The sequence below is a fragment of the Nelumbo lutea genome, chromosome 1 (assembly GCF_056320005.1).
Source record: "Nelumbo lutea isolate HS-2025 chromosome 1, American lotus-T2T, whole genome shotgun sequence".
Lineage (NCBI taxonomy): Eukaryota > Viridiplantae > Streptophyta > Magnoliopsida > Proteales > Nelumbonaceae > Nelumbo > Nelumbo lutea.
Genome location: NC_142684.1, coordinates 134,806,677 through 134,828,906, shown reverse-complemented (window position 1 = coordinate 134,828,906; position 22,230 = coordinate 134,806,677). Strand labels below are relative to the sequence as shown.

Below are 22,230 nucleotides of genomic sequence, written 5' to 3'. Positions count from 1 at the left end.
CCAAAACCCAATACATGACTGACGGCAGAAAAAATTACAATTCAGCAATATGCCAATTTTGCAGCCTTCCCTGCTGGAACATCAACTCACATTGACTTTTTACTACGGCTACGTTTGTTTGGGTGGAAAATCGAATAGGGGTAAACTTTACACCCCGATTCGATTTTACTGGCATTTGATAAACATGTAATTTTACATCGAAAAATTGGTGTAAAATTTCATTTTGTTTTATTTATATCAATAATCAATAAAATACGTACATCAAAATTATCGATGTAAAATTAACCGCTCTTTCTTCCTCTTCTCCTCTCTCGCTCTCTCTCTTCTCCTTCTCTCTTCTTCTTCACTCCTTTTTGTTTCTCTTTTCATCACCGCCACTGCAACTGGTTGCAGCGGCAGATCTGAACCCACCTCTGAAGGGAGAGCCGGAGAGGACCCAGAAGGAAGAAAAAGCGCTAATCAAGTTGGCCCCTCCGGCTGCAGCTGGCATTTTCAAAATCAACCGATTTTGATTTCCACCAATCACTAAATTGGTTCATTTTTTTTACACCTCAAACAAATGCAGCCTACAAAGGAAAAGGGGAGCAAAACAGCCTGAAAAAAAAAAAAAAAGACAACAAAACAAAAGCAGGAAAATTTACACTGTGGTATAACTCATACAAGGAATATAAGAATGAAACAGAGGAATAATTCGCAACCTGTGTAAGGGCTAAGAAGAACACAAGGAAGTTCTTTGCTTCACGAGTAATTGCTTTAGTTTCTTAATTAACTGAGGATTGGAACACATGTAATCCACAAATGACTCCCTCAAGTCTTGCAGCACCCTTCTATTGTCGTCACTCGAACTGTGATTGAGTAATTTAGTGAATAAGCTCCTCCAGAGATCAACGTTCCAGTACCTGAAAGCCAATCGTTTTAAGCAGGATGAAGAGATTAAAAAAAATAAAGTTAGCTAGTGAGCTACAAGACAAGGATGAAAGCACAGTACCGCCTCAAAGACGATTTGGGTTGATAGAGATATGTTCCATCTGGAGAGACCTTCTTTTCTATAGCCATGTATGTCCCATGTAGCATCATATGCACGATGACACAGAGGCCATAAGTGTCAACCTGATGAAAGAAAACAACTAAGAGTCAGACAAACGAAACTGAGATAGATGTGCTTTTATTAACAGAGATATACTAGAAAATGTGGTGACTGGCCTGAAATTTCCATGGCCTATTCTCTTGCATTTCAGCACATCTGAAGCCAGACGTCCGACAGTCTCCCTGGAACTCTGTACCTTCAGGAAAGAGGCTTAAGTCTATTCCTCTTCCCCAGTCTACAAGGCAAAGACCCTACATGAAATGCAATGACCTATCAGACATTCTTAAACAAGATATCAGTCTGTCAATCTCTAATGCAACAAGAATTGACCTGATTACGCCAGGAACCGGTTCGATTGCAGAACCCATCCTCTGTAAGATCATCACTATCAAAGAACAGAAGAATAAGATATCATATTAATTATTTATCGCAAGCAAATAACAGGATGACTGGGGAACTTGAGTATTTCCCCTTCAGGTGGTGTGTAACCAACTTTGTCTTTATTGGGAAGAACGACATAACTACTATTAAGGATGCCAAATTCCAAGAGACAGCATGATTAGAAAGAGTTTATGTTTGGACTTTGGAGTCTCAATATCAGAAGGAAATAGGGATATTTGATCATTAATAGTGGACTGAGGATGATTATACTAGAACTATTATTATTGTTATTTTTTATGAGCATTATATGAAAAGTACTGATGCTAAACTAGGAAAGCTGCGTTTGGAAACGATGCAAACAAGTGTGAATGCAAATATGTAGAGTGTAACACGGTCCATATAAATTGCAAAGTTGGGTTAGTTTTACACTGACAAATTTACCTTCTTACCAAACAGACTTTTAGCTGTAATGGATGCAAACAAAAATTCCAATAAAGCATATGCCTTTTTTTATCAAAACCCCACTTTAATGAAAATTTACTTCTTTTTTTATTGATGTACTTTTACATCTTATTATCAATGTAAATATTGCATTAGAAAATGTGTTTTCTGTCATTTGTCAGTGCATAAATGTAATGTTGCCAAACACAGGCAAAAGTGAACCAGAGTGCAAATTTACCCTGAACCAGGATTTACACTCCATTTGCATCGTTTCCAAACGCAGCCGAAGGGACAGCCACCTTATTACACTTCAAATTTCAATATTATAAAGCTAGGTAACTGATAAATACACTGGAATAAGCAAGAATAGGTAATGTTAATCATAATGAATAATTAAAGGACCCACCAATCTATCTTCTTAAGATTTTATACGGGACCAAGGCATTTGCTAGTAACCTGTAGTCTAGGTCAGTTGGCACCTCACCCGTATTGGGGCCAAAGCCACATTATAATAAATAATATAATATAGTAATAAATATAAGCATCAAGCAATTTGAGAACTAACTAGACCCACACAAGAGTTGACACCTGATACATGTCTAGCATCAGGGACAGTCAGGCTGCAAATTACACCAGCATTTGGTATATTCGAATGGAACACTTCTGTTCCACGAACAAAAATTCCAACTTTTTTTTCAGATTTCAGAACACAAACACTCCAAATGTTCTGTAATGTACAGAAGCACACAGGCACCAGTGCATTCTCGACAACCAGAGAGGTTTGGACCATATGCCAATGAGCTTTAAAAGGAGTAAATAAAGGAAGGCTAAACAGAAGTTAGCCCAAATGGATTAATTTTGAGATCCATTTTAGTTCAAACACATGTAATTTGCAATATATTGATTGTCATTTTTACTCTCTCAAACACAATGCTTTATTCCTCTTTTTTTCTGCTGCAATCAAACACACAACGCTAAACAGCCTAAGATGTTAGCATATGTAAATCAATTCAACAGTGCCAGGAGAACTACATGGTTATAGCATGTCATACAGAAAACTCAATATCAAGAAATAACAAAACAACCAACTGGTTAGGACTTGGGACCAAGGTGCAAAATATCAGAACATACCAGTGTGTATCATACAATACATATCGGTTTTTGAACCCACTGAAATGCAATTTAAAAGGATTGGGGGATCTAGGTTCAATCATTAGATCCTATCTTGCCTTACCTAATTCTGAAATGTTAGGATGAAAAAAGAGAAAAAAAAGAGTATTGAAGCTTTATAATGCACAAAATGCAATTTTTGCATTTCATGTATTGATACTTTGAAACTTGGTTGGGACAAACCAAATGGACACTGTTAAATTGCTTCAAATGAATTATTCAAATTCATACAAGTGGGTGATAGGATATATGCAGCCATACTGCTATAGAGTACTATAGCAGGTGAATGGCATTCTTTCCTGTTTTATTTCACACTATGAACAAATTTTACCCTGGTAAGATCTTCATTACCTGGAATAGCGCATAAGCAAATTATCCGGCTTGAAGTCACCATGAATAATATTGACACTGTGAAGAGTCTCCAGCATGTGAAGCATTTCTATGGTGTAATAAATGCATAACACTTCTTCCATATTCTGGCCAACCACCAGATATGAATTTATAGCATCCTGCACAAGATATTCATGCAAAGATGAGTTCAATTGCAAGATATAACTGATCAAATCAACAAATGTAAAATGGGATTCACCCACCTGAAGTGTTCCATGGGATAAATAGTCACAGACTAATATACTATAGTCAGAATAGATATGCACCTTGTGAGAAAAACCAAAGCTTAATCTCTGAAAAAAAAAATGAGAGGTCATAAATAAACAACATTTTCTAACAATCAAGGTCTTCATGATTAATGAGAATGTCAAAAATTAGGCAATTAGCATACTTCCTCATCAGTGATACGCTTGTCCAGTTGACGATACATGTAGAACTCCAAGGGGAAAGGAGGTTTTTGTATCTGCCACAATTCAAAAGATAATGACAGTTAAACCTGAATTACATGATATCTGGGTGACTGGGTGTAGCCAAGATAAAATGACCATAGAGATCACAATGACCTTCAAAGCAACAACTTCATCAGGATTACTGTTAACATATGCTTTGAATACTTGAGCAAATCCACCTTGACCTGCGCAGCCTTTGATCTGGTACTTCTTTCCACCTTGATCACAACAATGACAAATGAAAATTTGTAATTACACAAGATAAGTATACACATAGATGTGTATATCACTCTTTAGAGAATTAAACATTAAATAACCCAAAGCTCTTACTATTTCAACACAAAATAGAAGAGGAAATTGGGAGAAGTTGCTTGAAGCCTATGGATGTAAGGTGGATGATGTTAACAAAATAACATGAATTCAGTTATATGACTAAACATTGAAACAGGTTACTCCTTTCAATTGAAACAAAATTACAATGATTAGAGATAGTTTGAGGTAGTCAAACCTAAGCAGCTAATGGGAATTACATTAAAACCTTGAAAATCAACTCAAAACTAGAAGTGGACCCTATTCCATACATGGAGAAGAAGGAAACACTACAAGATTGATTCATGAAAATATCCCATACAGAAAGCAAGAGATATTAACACTGAACATTTGATCAGAAAGGTGTATAGTCGATAACTTCACAAAAATGAACTGTGAAAACAAAGAATTCTGCCTTATGCTTTGATCAAAACTGAGAAAAAAAATAGAGGAGAAAAAAGATGCAAAAAGAATTGAAACTAGGTAGACTATAATTAGTGTTGCCAGACTTGGACCTGACTGGGGCCTGACCAGGAACCTGCAGACAAAATGTTTTTTAGGTTGTCTAGTTCTTAGAAATGTTGACTTGATCAAACCTACGCTGAATACATGTGTTTATATCCATTATAACCTATAACTTATTGTTTTAATATTATTTTGATGTAAAATAGCTCTAAAATATAATGTAGGCCAATGTTCTTTTTTTTCTATTTCTTATTTCTAACATTTTCTATTTAAGTGAATCAAACAGTCCAAGTGGACAGTCAGCCAGTTCAACTCATGACATGGTGACCAAAATGGTTTTGTTTTTAGTCCAACTCATGCTCTGGGACAGTTCTAATCTATCTCTCTGTCACTCTCTCAAAGTCCCGGTCTTGTTCAACTTCTTGATGTTCTTCAAGCTTGCAGACAGCAGACTTGGTTGTTCTCTCTGGTTAGTTTTCTTCTAGTGAGGGGTCATTACTTGGTGTAATGGTAAAATCTCAGGTCTGACAAACGTGAGGATACAGATTCAACTCTGAGAGCGCATCCACTTTGTGTGGAAGAAAAAGTGCAAATGTTAGGACTATATCCAGTCTACCCCTCCCAAGACCCCAGATAGCTGGGACCAATATTGAATAATGGCCTTTATTTAGCTTTTAAAAGATATAAAATAATTAAATATTAAAGAATATAATTAGCAATCCAACTTCAGATTCAGCCATTTCCTAATAATGTTTCATCATCATCATCACACATACCTTATCCCAACCGTATGGGGTTGGCTACATGAATCCTGTTTTACCAATCCGTTCTATTCAAATCCATATCCACTGTTAAATTATTAGTGCTTAAATCATTTTTCCTAATAATATATGCTGATATGTATATATAATTAAGGGGGAAAGGGATGTACTGATTAAGAGGCCCTTATGCACATTACACTTACACATGATGAAGACATTCAAGTACCATGAATAGAATCACCCTTCCAAAAAGGAGTACATCACATGTGAATGAAAGAAGAAATGGAAAAAAAAAAGAGCAATACCTATCTCAATGATCTTATTCCTTGAGGAGTTTTGCAAAGAAGATAAGGGCACCTTTCCTGGATATGTTTTAGTACTTAAATGGTATCCCTGAAACAAGTATCAATCAAGGCTAAAAGAACATATAGAGTTATCAAAGTAAACCAACCACTACCATTAACCAAGGAGTCTCACATTGTACTTTGACATTTGAGGATTTATCTTCCTCACTAGATCTTTAATGGTGGAAATCAACCAAGGGTTTATAGAATCCTTTCCAAGCTCAACAGCTGCACTAAGATCACTCTACAAAAGAAAATGCATGACATCAATCATCTAACTCCCAAAAATATGAGCATCAACCAACCAATACTAGATCAAGATCACTCATCAAAAAAAAAAAAAAACGTAACTAATACTAGAAATACAATAAGAAGTTCAGAAAGGCATCAAATAAATTACAATGATTTTCTCGTTTGTATTTCAGCTTAAACCATATATTTCTTAGCTGACAACAAGTTAGGCTTCTCCAGCCAAATAGTTTTACACTATTAGTTCATATGTGTGCTTATGTGTGTGCAAAGGTTCATAAAAGGAGAGTAATAAGATAGTACCAGGATGGGTGACCTCCTGGGAAATCCTCATGTTGCACCCCAACTTTTTTATTTTAAGCATCAAAAAAATGAAAATAAATTAGAAGATGATGATTTGTGAAGTAACTCAACACATGTCTAGGTGTCTTATGTTTTCGAGAATTGGGACACATCTCTCAATGGTAGCAGGTACCAGCACCAATAGGTTTCTGTCTATCCGAGCACCCGGGTTTCTAGGTCCACCAACTTTGGACCTAACGATAATTAGATCCAACTTGGATCCTGTAAAGAGACTAGGCCGAATGGGCCCTAACAGCCTCGTTTGTAATATCTTTTATTTTATGTTGATGGGCCACACTTAATGGGCATGTTATTTATTCTTATTTATTTCCTTTATGTAACTACCAAGCTGGCCGCCCACTTAAGGGCATACTTGTCATCATTAATTTTTAGATCTTAATAAAATAGGGTTAGAGGAGAATGGAGAATTAATTCGACTCCTTCTCTTCACCATCTTCTTCTCTTATATAGTTATTCAGACCTGTTTTATTCTGCTAATCACTGAATTTAAACTTGATATTAGAGGACTGATTTACAACTTGGAATCAAAGCTGCCGTTGGATGGATAACTGTGTGTGTTTGAATGGAATCCGAGGGAGTCAATGTTGGTTCAACGATGGTGGGCCCTTTCCAATCATCACGAAAGAAAGCTGTTTTGGGGAAGAAAAACAGGGTGTCGTCATTGTTTGAAATCCAGCCGAAGATAGTCTTGAGCTGCTCTTAATGGAAGTTACGGGGATTCGATATATTGACACTCATTTGTCCGGTTGACATCTTGGATTCTCGTCAGTTAGAGAGATTGGCCAAGGATAGAGGAGCCGTGGAGTGGTGTGCTCTGTTTCGGTTGTTGCACTGGTGAATAGAGAGGGGAGGCTACACCGAACCGATTCTTGTACAGTGGAATGCTAGGGACGGCCGAAATGAGACGGTGGGAGCAATCTGGATCAGCCAGGGGGATTTTTTGGTGGATCTTCTTCAACCTCTTGATAGCGGCAACTCCCTCTCTCGCTCTCTCTCTCTCTCTCTCTCTTTCCGCCAACACGGGGTTTTCTATTGATCTTCTTCAACCTCTCAACACTCGACACTGAGGACTTAGCGGCGGCAAGCCTCTACACCTCCGTCCAACTTGGTCCCCCACTCTCTCTCTCATTTTCTCTCTTCCTCGTTCTCTGATGTGAGCTAGCAAAGCATTGTAGACATTCCTATTCAATTAGCAATAAAATATCACTTTCTCCTTTCCATATTGTTCACTCTGATGTGTGGGGGCCATATCACATGCCAACCATGGGGGATTACAGGTACTTTATCCTTTTTATTGATGATTATTCACATTACACTTGGATTTATCTCATGAAATCCAATGATGAAGTACCAGCTATTGTGAAAATTTTTCATGAACTCATCCTCACCCAGTTTAATACTCGTATCAAAATATTCCGCTCTAACAATGCTAAGGAGTATTTTGAGAGAACCCTCTCCACCTATCTTGAAACTTTTGGGGTTATTCATCAAAGTTCTTGTTCCTACACTCCACAACAAAATAGGGTGGCGGAAAGAAAGAACAAGCATGTGGTTGAGATTGCCAGGTCCCTCTTGTTTGCATCCCATGTTCCTGTAAAGTTTTGGGGAGATGTTGTTCTTACTGCTACCTTTCTGATCAACCGTATGCCCTCCCGGGTCCTTGGCTTTAAAACTCCTTTTAGTCTTCTCTTCCCGGATGAGGATCTATTTTCTCTTCTTCTCCGTGTGTTTGGGTGTACTTGCTATGTGCATATTCATAGTCACCAAAGGCACAAGTTTGAACCTAAGGCTCATAAGTGTGTGTTTTTTGGATATGCCTCCACACAGAAGGGTTATTGCTGTTTTGATCCAGTTTGTGGCACCCGCTTTGTATCTCGGGATGTCACCTTTGCCGAGTTGACTCCCTTTTTTAGTATTCCTCCTGAGGGGGAGAAATTTGATGAGCCCTTTGTTGTGTCTCCATCCGTTCCTCTTCCCATCCCTTGTGAGTTCGATCATGGGGTGTCCACCTCTTCAAATAGGCCTACATCTGATATCCCAACTCCTTCTCCTCCTTCTGCTCCTGCTCTCCAAAGGTGGTACCAAAGGCAGAGATCCAGACATGTGCAGGTTGTTTCCACTCCTTCAGAAGAGCGTCTTGCCATTTTCATCATTCCTGAGGAAACAGGTCAGCCCTCTACCGACCCATCTCTGACTGTCCCAGACCTTGACCTTCTTATTGCTCTTTGCAAGGGCAAGCGAAAGTGTACAACCCATTGTATCTCCAAACATTTATCTTACAGCCTTCTCTCCCCTTCCTACTACTCCTTTCTTGCCTCTGTGTCCTTCCATGTGATACCAAGGTCTGTACCGGAAGCATTATCTCAAGCTGAATGGAGGGATGCTATGATGACTGAACTTGATGCATTGCATAAGAACCATACCTAGGATATTGTGGACTTTCCAGAAGGGAAGGAACCAGTGGGTTGTAAATGGGTGTTTACCATTAAGTATCACTCTGATGGCTCTGTTGAGAGATTTAAGGCTCGGTTGGTTGCTAAGGGTTACACCCAAATATATGGCATTGACTATCTTGAGACATTTGCTCTTGTTGCTAAGATGACTTCAGTCAGGGTTTTACTTTCTCTAGCAGCTACTTTTGACTGGCTCCTACACCAGTTTGATGTTAAAAATGCCTTCCTAAATGGAGACTTATATGAAGAGGTCTATATGTCTCTACCTCCAGGAGTGTATGAGAAAGAAATGAAAGGCAAATTGTGTAAATTACACAGATCTATTTATGGTCTCAAACAATCTCCTCGGGCTTGGTTTGAGAGATTTCGGGTTGTTCTTGTCTCATTTGGCTACATTCAAACACAATCTGATCATACACTATTCTTGAAGAAAAATGACTCTCTGGTGACCTTCTTGATTGTTTATGTTGATGACATTGTGGTCACGGGTAATGACATTGAAGAGGCCAGCAAACTAAAAGGATTTCTCAACTTTGAATTTGAAATCAAAAACTTAGGAGATCTTCGGTATTTCTTGGGCATTGAAGTTGCTCGATCTAAGGATGGTATCTTCATATCTCAGCGCAAATATGTCCCTGATCTTCTTGTTGAAACTGGTAAACTTGGTGCTAAACCCATCTCCACTCCCATTGATCCTAATCATAAGCTTTCTGCCACAGATGGTGAACCTTTGCCTAATAAGGGAGTGTTTCAGAGACTGTTTGGGAAATTGTTATACCTTTGCATAACTCGGCCAGATATTTCCTATGCAGTAAGTGTTATTAGCCAGTTTATGCATTCTACCAGAGATACTCACCTAGCTGCTTCAGAAAGGGTTCTGTGCTACTTGAAAGGTACTCCAGGGAAAGGTATTCTGTTTGCTAAGCATGGTCACATGAAGCTGGAAGCCTTTACTAATGCAGATTGGGCAGGATGTATTGATGACAGAAGGTCCACCTCTAGTTATTGTGCTCTGGTTGCTGGGAATATTTGTCTTGGAGGAGTAAGAAACAATCAATAGTTGCTAGATCCTCAGCTGAAGCAGAATACAGGGCAATGGCTCATGGTGTGGCAGAATTACTATGGCTACAATCCCTTCTAGAGGAATTGGGGGTGGACTATGAGAAACCAATGATGCTCTATTGTGACAATCAAGTTGCTATCAACATTGCACATAATCCTGTTCAACATGACAGAACTAAGCACATTGAGGTTGATAGGCATTTCAAAAGAAAAAGAGTCTCTTCAGGAGAAGTTTGTTTACCATTCATCACATCAGAAGAGCAACTGGCTGATATCTTGACCAAGGGAGTTCCAAGGGGGAAATTGACACACTATATAAGCAAGTTGGGCATGATTGACATCTATGCTCAGCTTGAGGGAGAGTGTAAAGAGACTGGGCCGAATGGGCCCTAATAGCCTCTCTTGTAATATCTTTTATTTTATGTTGATGGGCCACACTTAATGGGTCTGTTATTTATTCTTTTTTATTTCCTTTATGTAACTGCCAAGCTGGTCGCCCACTTAAGGGCATACTTGTCATCATTAATTTTTAGATCTTAATAAAATAGGGTTAGAGGAGAATGGAGAATTAATTCGACTCCTTCTCTTACCTCTTCTCTTCGCCATCTTCTTCTCTTATACAGTTAGTTATTCAGACCTGTTTTATTCTGCTAATCATTGAATTTAAACTTGATATTAGAGGACTGATTTACATCTGATCCATTTAAATTAGACAAGATAAAAGGAAATAAAATAAATCTACATTTCCCCACTGCACATATTTGAATAATACAAACATGATAACAACACTTAAATGAGAGATGCTTATAAGGCTACAAGCAAGTTAGGATATTGCCCAATATACAACTACCATTCATATTTGTTTACTTATTTATCCTTCTATGGGTTATTGCAATTTGTGTAGATCTGAGGATATTGTCCATGAATTGTCTCTTTTCAAGATTTACAAGAAATGAGCTCATGATAAAAATCTCCCACCTTTTTGTTGTTTTCCTTATTCAAGTCCTGAAAGTACCATTAGTGAGTATTGAAGGTAGCACATTGATCCTTAGGAATACATCAAAATGGTTTTAATACTATTATTTAATTCAAGGTGTACATGTTGATCCTATCACAACAGTTTTATTGTGACTATAGATTAAAATGTTTAGGGAGAAGAAGGGAGATCTTCACATGGTATCTGTTGATCTAGAGAAAACATATTATAAAGTCACAAAAAAGATAATACGGTATGTTTTGGAAAAGGAGTACCGAATAGGTATTTGGACCTAATTAGGACATGTTGAAGCTGCAACAACCAACGTTAAAACACCTGTAAGAGGCATCAAACTTTCTAGTCATAATGGGGCTTCACCAACTCTCAGTACTTGGCCCTTATTTGTTTGTATTAGTTATGGATGAATTGACTAAGCATATTCAGAAGGTTCCATGCTGTATGTTGTTCGTTGATCCGAAGAGGGATTAATTGCAAAATTAGACTTATGCTCGTACAATAACCTAGCAACTATTAGCTTGAAAGTTTTCTGTAATGGCAATTCATTAAAGCAGGGAGGCAGGGAGCAGAAGATGTAGGAAGTGTTTATTTACAAAACCCTAATTCAAATGGTAAATCCTTACCTCTTACCTCTCAACCAATAAAAAGAAAAGAGAGAAAGAAAAACATGAGTTCGAGCATACCTCCTGAATCGAGCAGGTATTCACTATTTCAGACATTCGATTGAGGAATAACTTGTAGGCCTTCTTCAGGCGCTCGATCGGTTTAGCATTCCTAGCACCATAAACAACTTCCTAAGTTATAAAATTAAGGCAAAAAAAACACAAGTGAAAAGGAAAAACAGGGAATTTTGAAGGAAAATTAAAAAAAAAAAAAAAAAAAACCTCGAAATGCCCAGTTTATAAACACCATGCGCCTCTAGCAAGTTTCCCCTTGACTCTAGTAACAGAGCATAGGATTCATAGAGTAGGGAATGAGTGAGACAAATCCTGTATTCCTCCATTGTTCTGAAAACTCTCTCAAGGTCATCAACGGTATCCATCTGTGGCAGAAAAGCGAGTAAATTAACTCGTGATTGAGCACAATTACATGCAAGTTTCCACTAAGAAGTTATTTACGGAGGGAATTTACATATAGAAGCCATATCTTCAGAAATCGAATGTCATTCCGGTATCTATCATCATCCCTGAATTTCACAATGCAGTCCTTTAGAAGATTTTCAGTCTCTGTACCGGAGTTCAAACTATCAAGTCCCTTCTTAACCGACCTGGATCAAACAAACACCAGCTCCAATTAATCAAACAAATGTTAAAGAAAGAATTAAAAGCAGACAATCTCGACCGAGGCAGATTCACAGAGTGCGGAGAAGGAACCGCTACCAAAGCCATGGCAAGAGTGGATCATCGACAGAGGCATTGTCTTCCGAGTTCCTGAAAATGGCTACCATGTTCGTGATCGCTGATTCTGGAGACGCGATATCTACTCACAGTCAACAGAGACAAGCGAGAGCGGGAGGAAAGAGGAGAGAGAGGGGTTTGAATTGGGTGGAGAGGACGAGACGGGATCTCCTGAAAGCAAAAAATCGTGTACACACGTAGAGCACGGCATCCAATTGTACATGGAGAATATCTCCCCATGAATTTAAAATGCAGATATGAAGATATTCTCAATGTGCGGATAGATTCCGTTCTCTCAGGTGCTCGGACCGGACGAGTTGAGTTGCGGCTCGTTCGCTTATTCAAAATTTCAAATAAATGATAGTAAAATGACGAGAATAGCCTTCCGATTACACCATTCTGACATAAATATCGAATACATCGTTGGCTACCAAAGTATGTGGTTAAATGAGTTTCATTGGTGAGTTATTACCGTCGATCTTCTGGAACGGGATTCTGTTCAAACTTAAAGCATGAAAATCCAGCCGCATATTAAGAATATTTACCCATGGATTTAACATAAGGGCTGGATGCTATGCGACCAGAGTTTGAGTTGAGTTTTTATTTGCAGAGATTTAGGCTCCGATTTAGTTGGTTTAAAAGTTAAGGTGATCAGACGGTAGAAACGAAACGTTAGAATTGTCTTTACAAAACAACTAAATTTTTTTTTATGGATATGGACAGTTCCGAATTCCAATTAACATATGATTGATATCATCTAGATGCTTTCCTAGGTTAAGGATCTTATCCAAGACTCGTTGGTTTGTGTGTATTGTCAACTTGGGCCTAGACATGTTCATGGGCTGAGTAGCACGATGGCCTGGCTTGCACCCTGGTCGGGCATGGTCATGTAATTAGGCCCGCGGCCTAACTTCGGGCTTAACACAGTAAGTCTGACTGTGTTTCAGACCAGGCTCGAGATTTGTCAAAAAAACCCGGCCTGACTCAGCATTATATATTTTATATATTATATAAAATATATAAATAATATAATATTTATTGAAATATATATTTATAATTTAATATATACATTTTTTTATTATTTTCTTTATAATCTCTCTCTCTCTCTCTCTCTCTCTCTCTCTCTCTCTCTCTCTCTCTCTCTCTCTCTCTCTCTCTCTCTCTCTCTATTCAGCCGCTTCAATAGTAGTAATAATATGGGCTAAATTTTGGGGCCCGGGCTTCAGGCTTTTTATGAGGATCGGGCTCGGGCCCAAGTTGTAGGCCCGATGGCCGGGCTAGGCTCGGGCTCGTGCCTTAGAAAAATCTGTTAATACAAAGTGAAAGCCCAACCTGGCCCGGCCCATGAATAGGTCTAGGTGGGCCCAACCCAAAGACTTCGACCTCAGGCTCAAATAAGGCTTAAGATTGGTTAGTCATTTCTAGGGGTGATGAAGGGCCTGGCCGAGCTTTGCATCTCTTATAAGGGCTATAGCCTGGGCCGATTCTGAAACATAAGTCTGGGCCCAGGCCAGGCCTGATTACGGGCACATTTTGGCTACCAGCTCCCAAGTTAAATGGTCCAACCGTCCGGTTTGAACAGAAGGCCTATTCTGATTTAAAAAATAAAAAAATAATTAAAATAAAAATCGGCCCAAAACCGTTGTTTGGGTCGACGGTTCGACTGCCTAAGTCAGTGGGTTGTTGACCAAATCAATGGTTTTTGGCCCAAAAACGGTTTTAAGGTGAAACAGAACTAGTTACCTAACTTGTTTCTGGGTCAACCAGCCCAATCATCTGGTTTTCAATATACATATATACAAATACACTATAACATATTTAATTTTATATATTATAACATAAAATAACGTTTATATATTTATACATTACATATAATAAAATGTGCAGGTTGGGCCTGAACACAAAACTTAAGCCCAAGCCTGAAATTTTCAGGCCAGGCTGAAATGATCAACCCTACATATGTTCATTCAGGTTGATAGGGTTTGAAGGTTCTCTTTGTCCATACTTCGAACTACTACATTTCATTGAGATTTAATGATCCAGGTAAGAAATAGAACAAAAGAAATTTCCAATGTTCAGAGAACTGAACCGGGCATCAACTTGGTAAAAGTAGAGGTTCACGGCTCAGAGGTCTGACCGAGGTTAAACCAAATGTCAAACCATGCTGATATAATAATAATATATATAATAATAAATAAAATAAAATAAAAAATTACTGAATATGAATGACAATTAATCCAAAATAGAAATAAATACTTCAAACTTTTTAAGACAATATGTCCCATAATGAAAATAAATACATCAACAATCCAATAAAGTTCAAGACTCAATACTAATTATAACCACCACCATTACAGAGGCATTTCAAAAATTATAATGCATACATGATAAACCAAAATTGATTTCAATTTTCAGCTATTTCAGTATCACTATTCTAAATTTAGTTCCAATTTTCAGCTATTTTAATATCAATATCACCTAAAATTCAAAATATGAAATTAATTTAACTAAGTTTAAATTTCTATTTCAAGATTTCAAGAGGGTTTAAGCTAATCTTCAAGACCGAAAAACTAGTTGTGTATCTTGGCCGAATTTAATGGACTAAAAGCTTGAAGCAAAGATCAAATTCCAAGCCTGAAGCAAAAAATCAAACCCTAACAAAACTACTAGTGATTAATTAATTTCAAGTTCAAGAATTAAAAAAAATAAGTATTAAAAATAAATGACTAAATATTGCAGAAATCATATTCACACTTAAAGAAAAAGAAATCAGATTCAGGCGGTGGGAGGAGGAAGAGGAGAAGGAAAGAAAGAAGAAGACTAGGAGAGGGTGGTGAACAAAGCACCACCGCCGCTGCCAAAGAGAAGAAGAAGAGGACACCAGCCGCCAAAGCTGGAGGGACATACGTGGTGAATAGAATCCACCAACAGGAAGAAGAAGAAGGAAGACTGAGAGAGGAGGGGAGAGACTACCTAGTGTCAGCGGCGAGGTGGTGGTGGTGGTGGTTGGAGTCGCTGAACTTAGGTTAGATTTGAAGAGGAAGAAGAGAAACAAAGATCGATCGAAGAGGGTTTATTTTTGGTTGGGTTTGGGATTTTCTGATTGGACCTTAGGGGCTGTTTGGCCCAATTTTAAGCTTTTTTGTCTTTTTCTACTAAAAATAAGAATGTTAAAAAACTGGCTAGATATGCAAAACCAGGACCGGTTCTCTGGTTGAACAGACTTGGAAAATGGTTTTTTACGATTTTTTGAACATACCAGTTTTAGGGGTATGTTCGAACTCCAGACCGGATAGGGGCCAGTCACAGTTCAACCGGCCGGTCCAGTCCGGTTTTCAGAAGATTGGAAAATCCATAATGTATGTGTAATGTTTGTGTTTATATGTTTACCGCATGTTCACATGAATGTTGGCGTGAGCTGACTGATCACGTAAACATGCTCTAGAGCAATGGCAGTGTAAACATGCTATATATGTTTATGTATGTGTATATACAAACATTTTTTGGAGGTGTAAGTAATTTAGGCTCAGTTTGAAAAGAATATAAATATGAATATGTACAATATAAATACATATAAAATACAAGATTTTGCAATCTATATATTTGTATTTGTATTTGTACTTCTTCCAAACTGAGCTCAATGCAAAACCTTGTATTTGTATGTATTTGTACTATACATATTTGTATTTGTATTCTTTTGGAAGGAGTATAAATACAAATATGTAGAATAAAAAATCTTGTATTTTGCATTATTTTGTATGAATTTGTACTGTACATGTTTGTATTTGTACTCTTTTGCAAGGAGTGCAAATATAAATATGTAGAGTGCAAAACCTTATATTTTATATTATTTCGTATGTATTTGCACTGAATGTATTTGTATTTGTACTCTTTTCAAATTGATAAGGCTCCGTTTAGAAGAGTACAAATACAAATATATAGAGTGCAAAACCTTATATTTTGTATTATTTTATATGTATTTGCATTGTTCATATCTTTATTTGCACTTCAACCAAATGCAACCTTAATCACAAAATGTTGTATATGCAAAATTCAACTTATTATGACTTTTATGTATTTTGGAGTACAACTTATTTATTTTAGGGTAAAATATAAAAACCTCCCATAAGATTTCTGAAAATCTTAAAAACCTCCCTTATGCTTCATTTTAACAAAAACACCCCTATAGTTTTAAAAAATTTTACAGTTACCTCCCTTCCATCATTGTCCCATACAAAAACATTGGCCTAATTCATTGATTTTTTTTTTTTTGAAAATACCCATATTACTCTTATTTCTATCAATTCAGATGAAAACCAAGGTCATGTTTGGCTTCGTTTCATGGGAGTGTTACTCACATTCACAACGTTCTTACAAAAGGGAAACACATTTGGTGTTACATTTTAAGTGGGAACAGGTTCTTTTGGAGTGGGAATGACACATTTTAGAGTGACCATGGCGTTACTCTGCAAGAACGAAAAACTTGGGAACACACAATCCCCCACGTGTTGGTCGAGGCAAATTTGTGATTTTGCATATTTGGACATAAGAAAGCCCTAATTGAAACTGAGTGGGGTTTCTTCACTCTTCCTACCGTCGTAGACTCCCAAGTTTTCTCTCACAAAGGCTAATTCACCTAGATTTTTCTTGCAAACGTTCATTCAGGTTTTTCCACTGTTTTAATAATATTCATTCGATCGCAAGAAAAACCTTTCTTGCAATCATTTCTTCATGTTTAAATAATATTCATGTTATTATGAGCATTCATCAGTTCTCATAGTCATCAGCTTTGTGTGTTCTTAGTGATTGGTTTGAGTTAAAAACCCCATCACCACTATTTTTTTTTCATTTTGTTAAAAATCTACTAGAAACAAAAACAAAACCGTCATATTTGTACGGGTTTCTATCATATAAGGGCAATTTTTGTTCTACTCTCAAGGCTTAATCAGAAAATACAAATAACTGGAAGCTCAAAAGCACACATCTTGAATGAAAGATACTATGGCTTTATACAAGCCTTACAAAACAGAATTGCGAAAACAAAACTACCACGTTTACAAAGCCTAAAGACGTGATCAATCTGTTACAGGAATCTAAGCTAAAGTAAAATCCTTCAAACCATGAAATTATTCCTTAATCTGACCTGCAATTTGCAGTCAATTTACCTTTGGTGCCAAACATACTCCAAGCGGCTCTCTCAATCTTATGAACACCTCGTGACTCAAAGGCTTAGTCATAATATCTGCCAACTGATTCTTTGAACCACAATGCTCCAACTTAACAACCCCATCCTTTGTTAAATCACAAAGGAAATGAAGTCTAACATCAATGTGTTTTCTCCTACCATGCATAATCGGATTCTTTGATAATTTAATCGCAGAGCTATTGTCACAAAAAACATCAGTGCACTTACTTTGTTTATGGCCAAGCTTTTCAAGAATCCTATGCATCCACACGCTTTGGCATGCGCAAGAAGCAGCTGCTATGAATTCAAGTTCAGTGGTGGAGAGAGTGACCACTAGTTGTTTCTTTGAGGACCATGCTACTGCACCTGAACTGAGCAAGAACACTTACCATGAAGTACTCTTTCGGTCTTCAACATCTCCAACATAATCACTATTTGAGTAGGCCACCAGCTTCTCTTCTCCACCTCTTTTGTAGAAAATTCCCAACTCAGTAGTTCCCTTTAAGTAACGCAGAACCCTCTTCACAGCTTGTTGATGCAACTCAATTGGTCTCTCCATAAATCTGATGATTAAGCTCACCACATAAGCTAAGTCGGGTCTAGTGGCAGTCATGTACATGAGACTACCCACCATTTGTTTGTAAGCAGTTGCATCAACACCAGTGCCACCTTCATCCTTTACAATTTTAAAACCTGGAACAATTGGGTTTTTTACTGGATTACTATTTCCCATGCCAAATCTTTCGAGCACTTCATTAGCATATTTCTTTCGGTTGATAAAAATTCCTTCACTGTCTTGCACCACCTCCACACCGAGAAAGTAATTCATTTTTCCAAGATCAGACATGTCAAACTCTTGTTTCATAGAATTCTTGAACTTTTTGAACATTGTTTCATCATTCCCTATGAAGATAAGATCATCAACATACACACTTACTATAAACAATTTTCCTCCTTTTGCCTTTATAAATAAGGTATATTCATTTGGGCACCTTTCAAAACTTTCTTTCATGAAATAGGACTCAATTTTGCTATACCAAGCTCGAGGAGCTTGTTTGAGTCCATATAGGGCCTTCTTGAGTCTATAAACCTTGTCTTCTTCTCCCTTTACTTCATAGCCTTGAGGTTGCTCAATAAATACTGCTTCATTCAAGTCCCCATGCAAGAAAGCGCTCTTCACATCGAGCTGGTACACATTCCAACCTCTGCAAGTAGCAAGGGATAGAATCATTCGAATGGTATCCCAGCGAGTTACAAGTGCAAAAACTTTGGTATAATCTATCCCAAACTACTGTGAGTATCCCTTGGCCATGAGCCTTGCTTTATATTTATCTATTTCCCCATTCTCATTTAGCTTGGTCTTAAATACCCAATTTACTCCTTTTTTTTTTTTTGCTCCAACTAGAAGTGTGGTCAATTCCCAAGTTCCATTCTTCTCAATGGCTTTGATTTCCAAGTCTATTGCCTCTCTCCACTTCTAGCTGTTGACAGTGTCTTTGAAAGACATAGGATCACTAGAGGCAGTAAGCATTAAGAAATTATTTTCTTCTTCTTTAGATAATCCCTCACCGCTTACATAATCTTCCATCCACATTGGTGCCCTTCTAACCCTCCCTTGAACTAGACTTGAAGGGTTGTTTTTAGTTTCTTCACTTGATGAAGAACCAGACCCAGTAGTACCATCAACAACCTACTCTTCTTCTTCATGTACATGTTTTGCGTCATGCTCTTGTGACCCATCTTCATCTCCCCATTCAAGACCCGCATAGCTAGCTCCTTTAGTTGTTTTACTCCATTCCCACTTCTTGTCCTCTTCAAACACCACATCTCTGCTTATAACTATCTTCTTTGACACAGGATCATACATCCTATAGGCTTTAGATTCCTGGCTTAACCCTAAGAAGACACACTGGAGACTTTTATCATCAAGCTTCTGTCTATTGTTGTCGGGGATATGCACATGTCCAATGCATCCGAACACCTTAAAGTGCGCCACTGAAGGTTTGAAGCCAAACCATGCTTCCTCTGGTCTCTTATCTTTTACAGCAAGAGTAGGACCTCATTTGAGCAAGTGAACAGCCCAATTGATAGCTTTCGGCCATAATTCTTTAGGGACAAGCTTCTCCGTCAACATGCATCGTACCATGTTCATTATCGTCCGGTTCTTCCTCTCTGCGACCCCGTTTTGTTGTGGGGTGTAGGCTGCGGTGAGTTGTCTAGCAATACCATTTGAGCTGCAATACTCATTGAATTCAAGTGAGGTGAACTCTCCACCCCAGTCAGTTCAAAGACAACATATAACAATTCCAGTTTCTTTTTCTACTAGATTCTTGAATTTTTTGAATACAATAAATGCTTCTGACTTGAGATTCAAAAAATAAGTCCATAGTTTTTTGCTATAATAATCAATAAACGTGAGTATGTACCTTTTATGGCTATTTGATTCAGGTGTGATGGGACCACAAATGTCGGCATGTACAAGTTGTAGCTTCTCTGTAGCTCTCCACAAACTCCTTGTAGGAATGGTTTCTCGATGTTGCTTGCCTACCATACATACTGTGCATATTGTAGATGAACCATTGAGATGAGGCATGCCCTTCACCATCTGCTTGTAGGATAGGGTTCTTAAGCCCTTGAAATTTAAGTGCCCAAATCTACAGTGCCACAAGTCAGTTTGATCTTCAGATGTGATCTTAAAGCATGCAGGGACAGGAACTTGAGCTTGGTCTACTTGTGTTCCAATTTCAGCAAGAAGAATAAACATCCGATTAACAGACATTTGAGTCTGCATAATCAACCCTCATTCATGATGATAAATCTTACATTCTCCATGTTGTATTAAAATAGATAGATTGCGTTCCTGCAGCTAACCAATACTAAGAAGATTATTTTTAAGCTCAAGACAATAAAATACTTCAGTAATTACCTGACTTGTGCCATTGACTCGTAGCTTGATGCTTCCCTTTCCCATTACTACCATTTTGTTGTTATTGCCGAGTTTTACAACTTGCTTAAAAGACTTATCTAGATGGAGAAACCACTACCTATCTCCAGTCATATGGTTGCTGGAACCGGAGTCCTAGAACCACATCGTTCCTTTCTTAGAGTTGTGAAGATCCATTTGAACCATCAACAACATTTCTTCATCTAACTCGGCATAATGAGCTCCTTTTTCCCAATTAGGACATTCGTATTGGAAGTGTCCTAGGTTGTGGCACTTGTAGCACTCCACAAAAGCTTTATTAAATCCCTGTCTTCCTCAACCTCTTCCATGACCTCGAGATGCACTCCGACCACCTCTGCCTCTGCCTCTTCCTCCTTCATATGAGACATTCAAAGCTTGTTCATCACCTCTATTATGACTGTTCATTCTTTGTTCATGAACAAGTAAGCTACTTTGAAGCTCATCTATGGTAAGCTTGCTCAAATCATTAGACTCCTCCATCGAACATACCACATTATCAAATCTGGAAGTCATTGATCTCAAAAGCTTCTCAATGATTATGATCTGCTCCATCTTCTCTCCATGAACTTTCATCTTATTAACAGTAGTCAGTGTCCGAGCAAAGTACTCGTCCACCGTCTCCCCTTCTTTCATCTACAACACTTCAAATTCTCTTCTCAAAGCTTGCAATTGAGCTCTCTTGACTCGTGTTGACCCTTGGTATTTTTGTTTCATAGAGTCCCATATGCTCTTTGAACTCCCTTTGTCAAGGATTGTCTCCATGATAGTGCGATCAATAGCCTGAAAAAGATAAATTTTCACCTTTAGGTCCGGAATCGCAGCGTCTCCATTGTCTCTTTTTGTGCCTTTGTTTGCACAGCTCCATCTTCTACTGTGGGAATTCCTGATTCTATCAAGTGCCAATACTATTTGGATCAGAGAAGATTCTCCATGCGCATAGCTCAATGGTCGTAGTGACCATCAAACTGAGGAATAGCAGCTTGGACATATTTATCTATTGCCATCGCAAGGTGTTCCACTCGTTCTCACCAAGTGTTTCACTCTTCTCTCTTGTTAGGATACTGCAGTTCCTAACTTCTCTCAACCAGGCCTCTATGTGAGGCTCTGATACCAGATTGTTGTATTCTCAAGCTTTAATAAAAAAATACAAATAACTGGAAGCTCAAAAGCACACATCTTGAATGAAAGATAATGTGGCTTTATACAAGCCTTACAAAACAAAATTGTGAAAACAAAGATACCATGTTTACAAAGCCTAAAGACGTGGTCAATCTATTACATGAATCTAAGCTAAAGTAAAATCCTTCAAACCAAGAAATTATTAACAGAAGCAACAACTAAGATGGACTAAGTCAAATCTACTTTAGTCACCAAATATCCTAACAACTTTTGTGGTTTAATATCAATAAAAGTAATATAATTAAAAATTTTCAAAAATAGGTTAACTTTTTAAAAAGAATATCAATAAAGGGAAAAAACATTGTTCATCTTCTTCTTCTTGCCCCTTGTTCATCAGAGCCACTACCCACTACCACCCGCCACCACCGTCGTCCATCGCTGCCTCCGCCCACCTCTACCTCTGGCAACGTTACTGGAGGTGGCGGCGGCGGCGTTGGTGGTTTTTTTGTCCAACGCTACCACCTCCACCCACCTTCGCCTCCGCCTCTGGCAACATTGCTGGAGATGGGTGGAGATAGAGGTGACAACGGCGGTGGGTAGAGAAATGACCACCAGCGCTACCGCCACCACCTCCGACAACGTTGAT

General features: G+C 38.1%; 1 protein-coding gene across 2 annotated transcripts; it reads right to left on the bottom strand.

Annotated features, from left to right (window-relative positions):
* Positions 1-205: 205 nt before the first annotated feature.
* LOC148877724 (protein kinase and Mad3-BUB1-I domain-containing protein) lies at positions 206-13,679 on the bottom strand. Of its 2 annotated transcripts, XM_088942940.1 has the most exons (15): positions 12,298-13,679; positions 12,050-12,185; positions 11,803-11,960; positions 11,602-11,692; positions 5,931-6,041; positions 5,759-5,846; positions 4,033-4,136; positions 3,861-3,932; positions 3,673-3,762; positions 3,431-3,588; positions 1,418-1,472; positions 1,204-1,338; positions 989-1,110; positions 699-899; positions 206-594 (listed from the first exon to the last, which is right to left on the bottom strand). In XM_088942940.1, exons 1-14 carry the CDS (start codon positions 12,363-12,365, stop codon positions 710-712), a joined length of 1,578 nt encoding a protein of 525 aa, XP_088799066.1. In that variant the 5' UTR covers positions 12,366-13,679; the 3' UTR covers positions 206-594; positions 699-709. The 2 variants fall into 2 exon arrangements, with proteins under 2 accessions (XP_088799066.1, XP_088799058.1); XM_088942932.1 differs by having other exon boundaries at positions 206-899.
* Between the last annotated feature and the right edge of the window lie 8,551 nt (positions 13,680-22,230).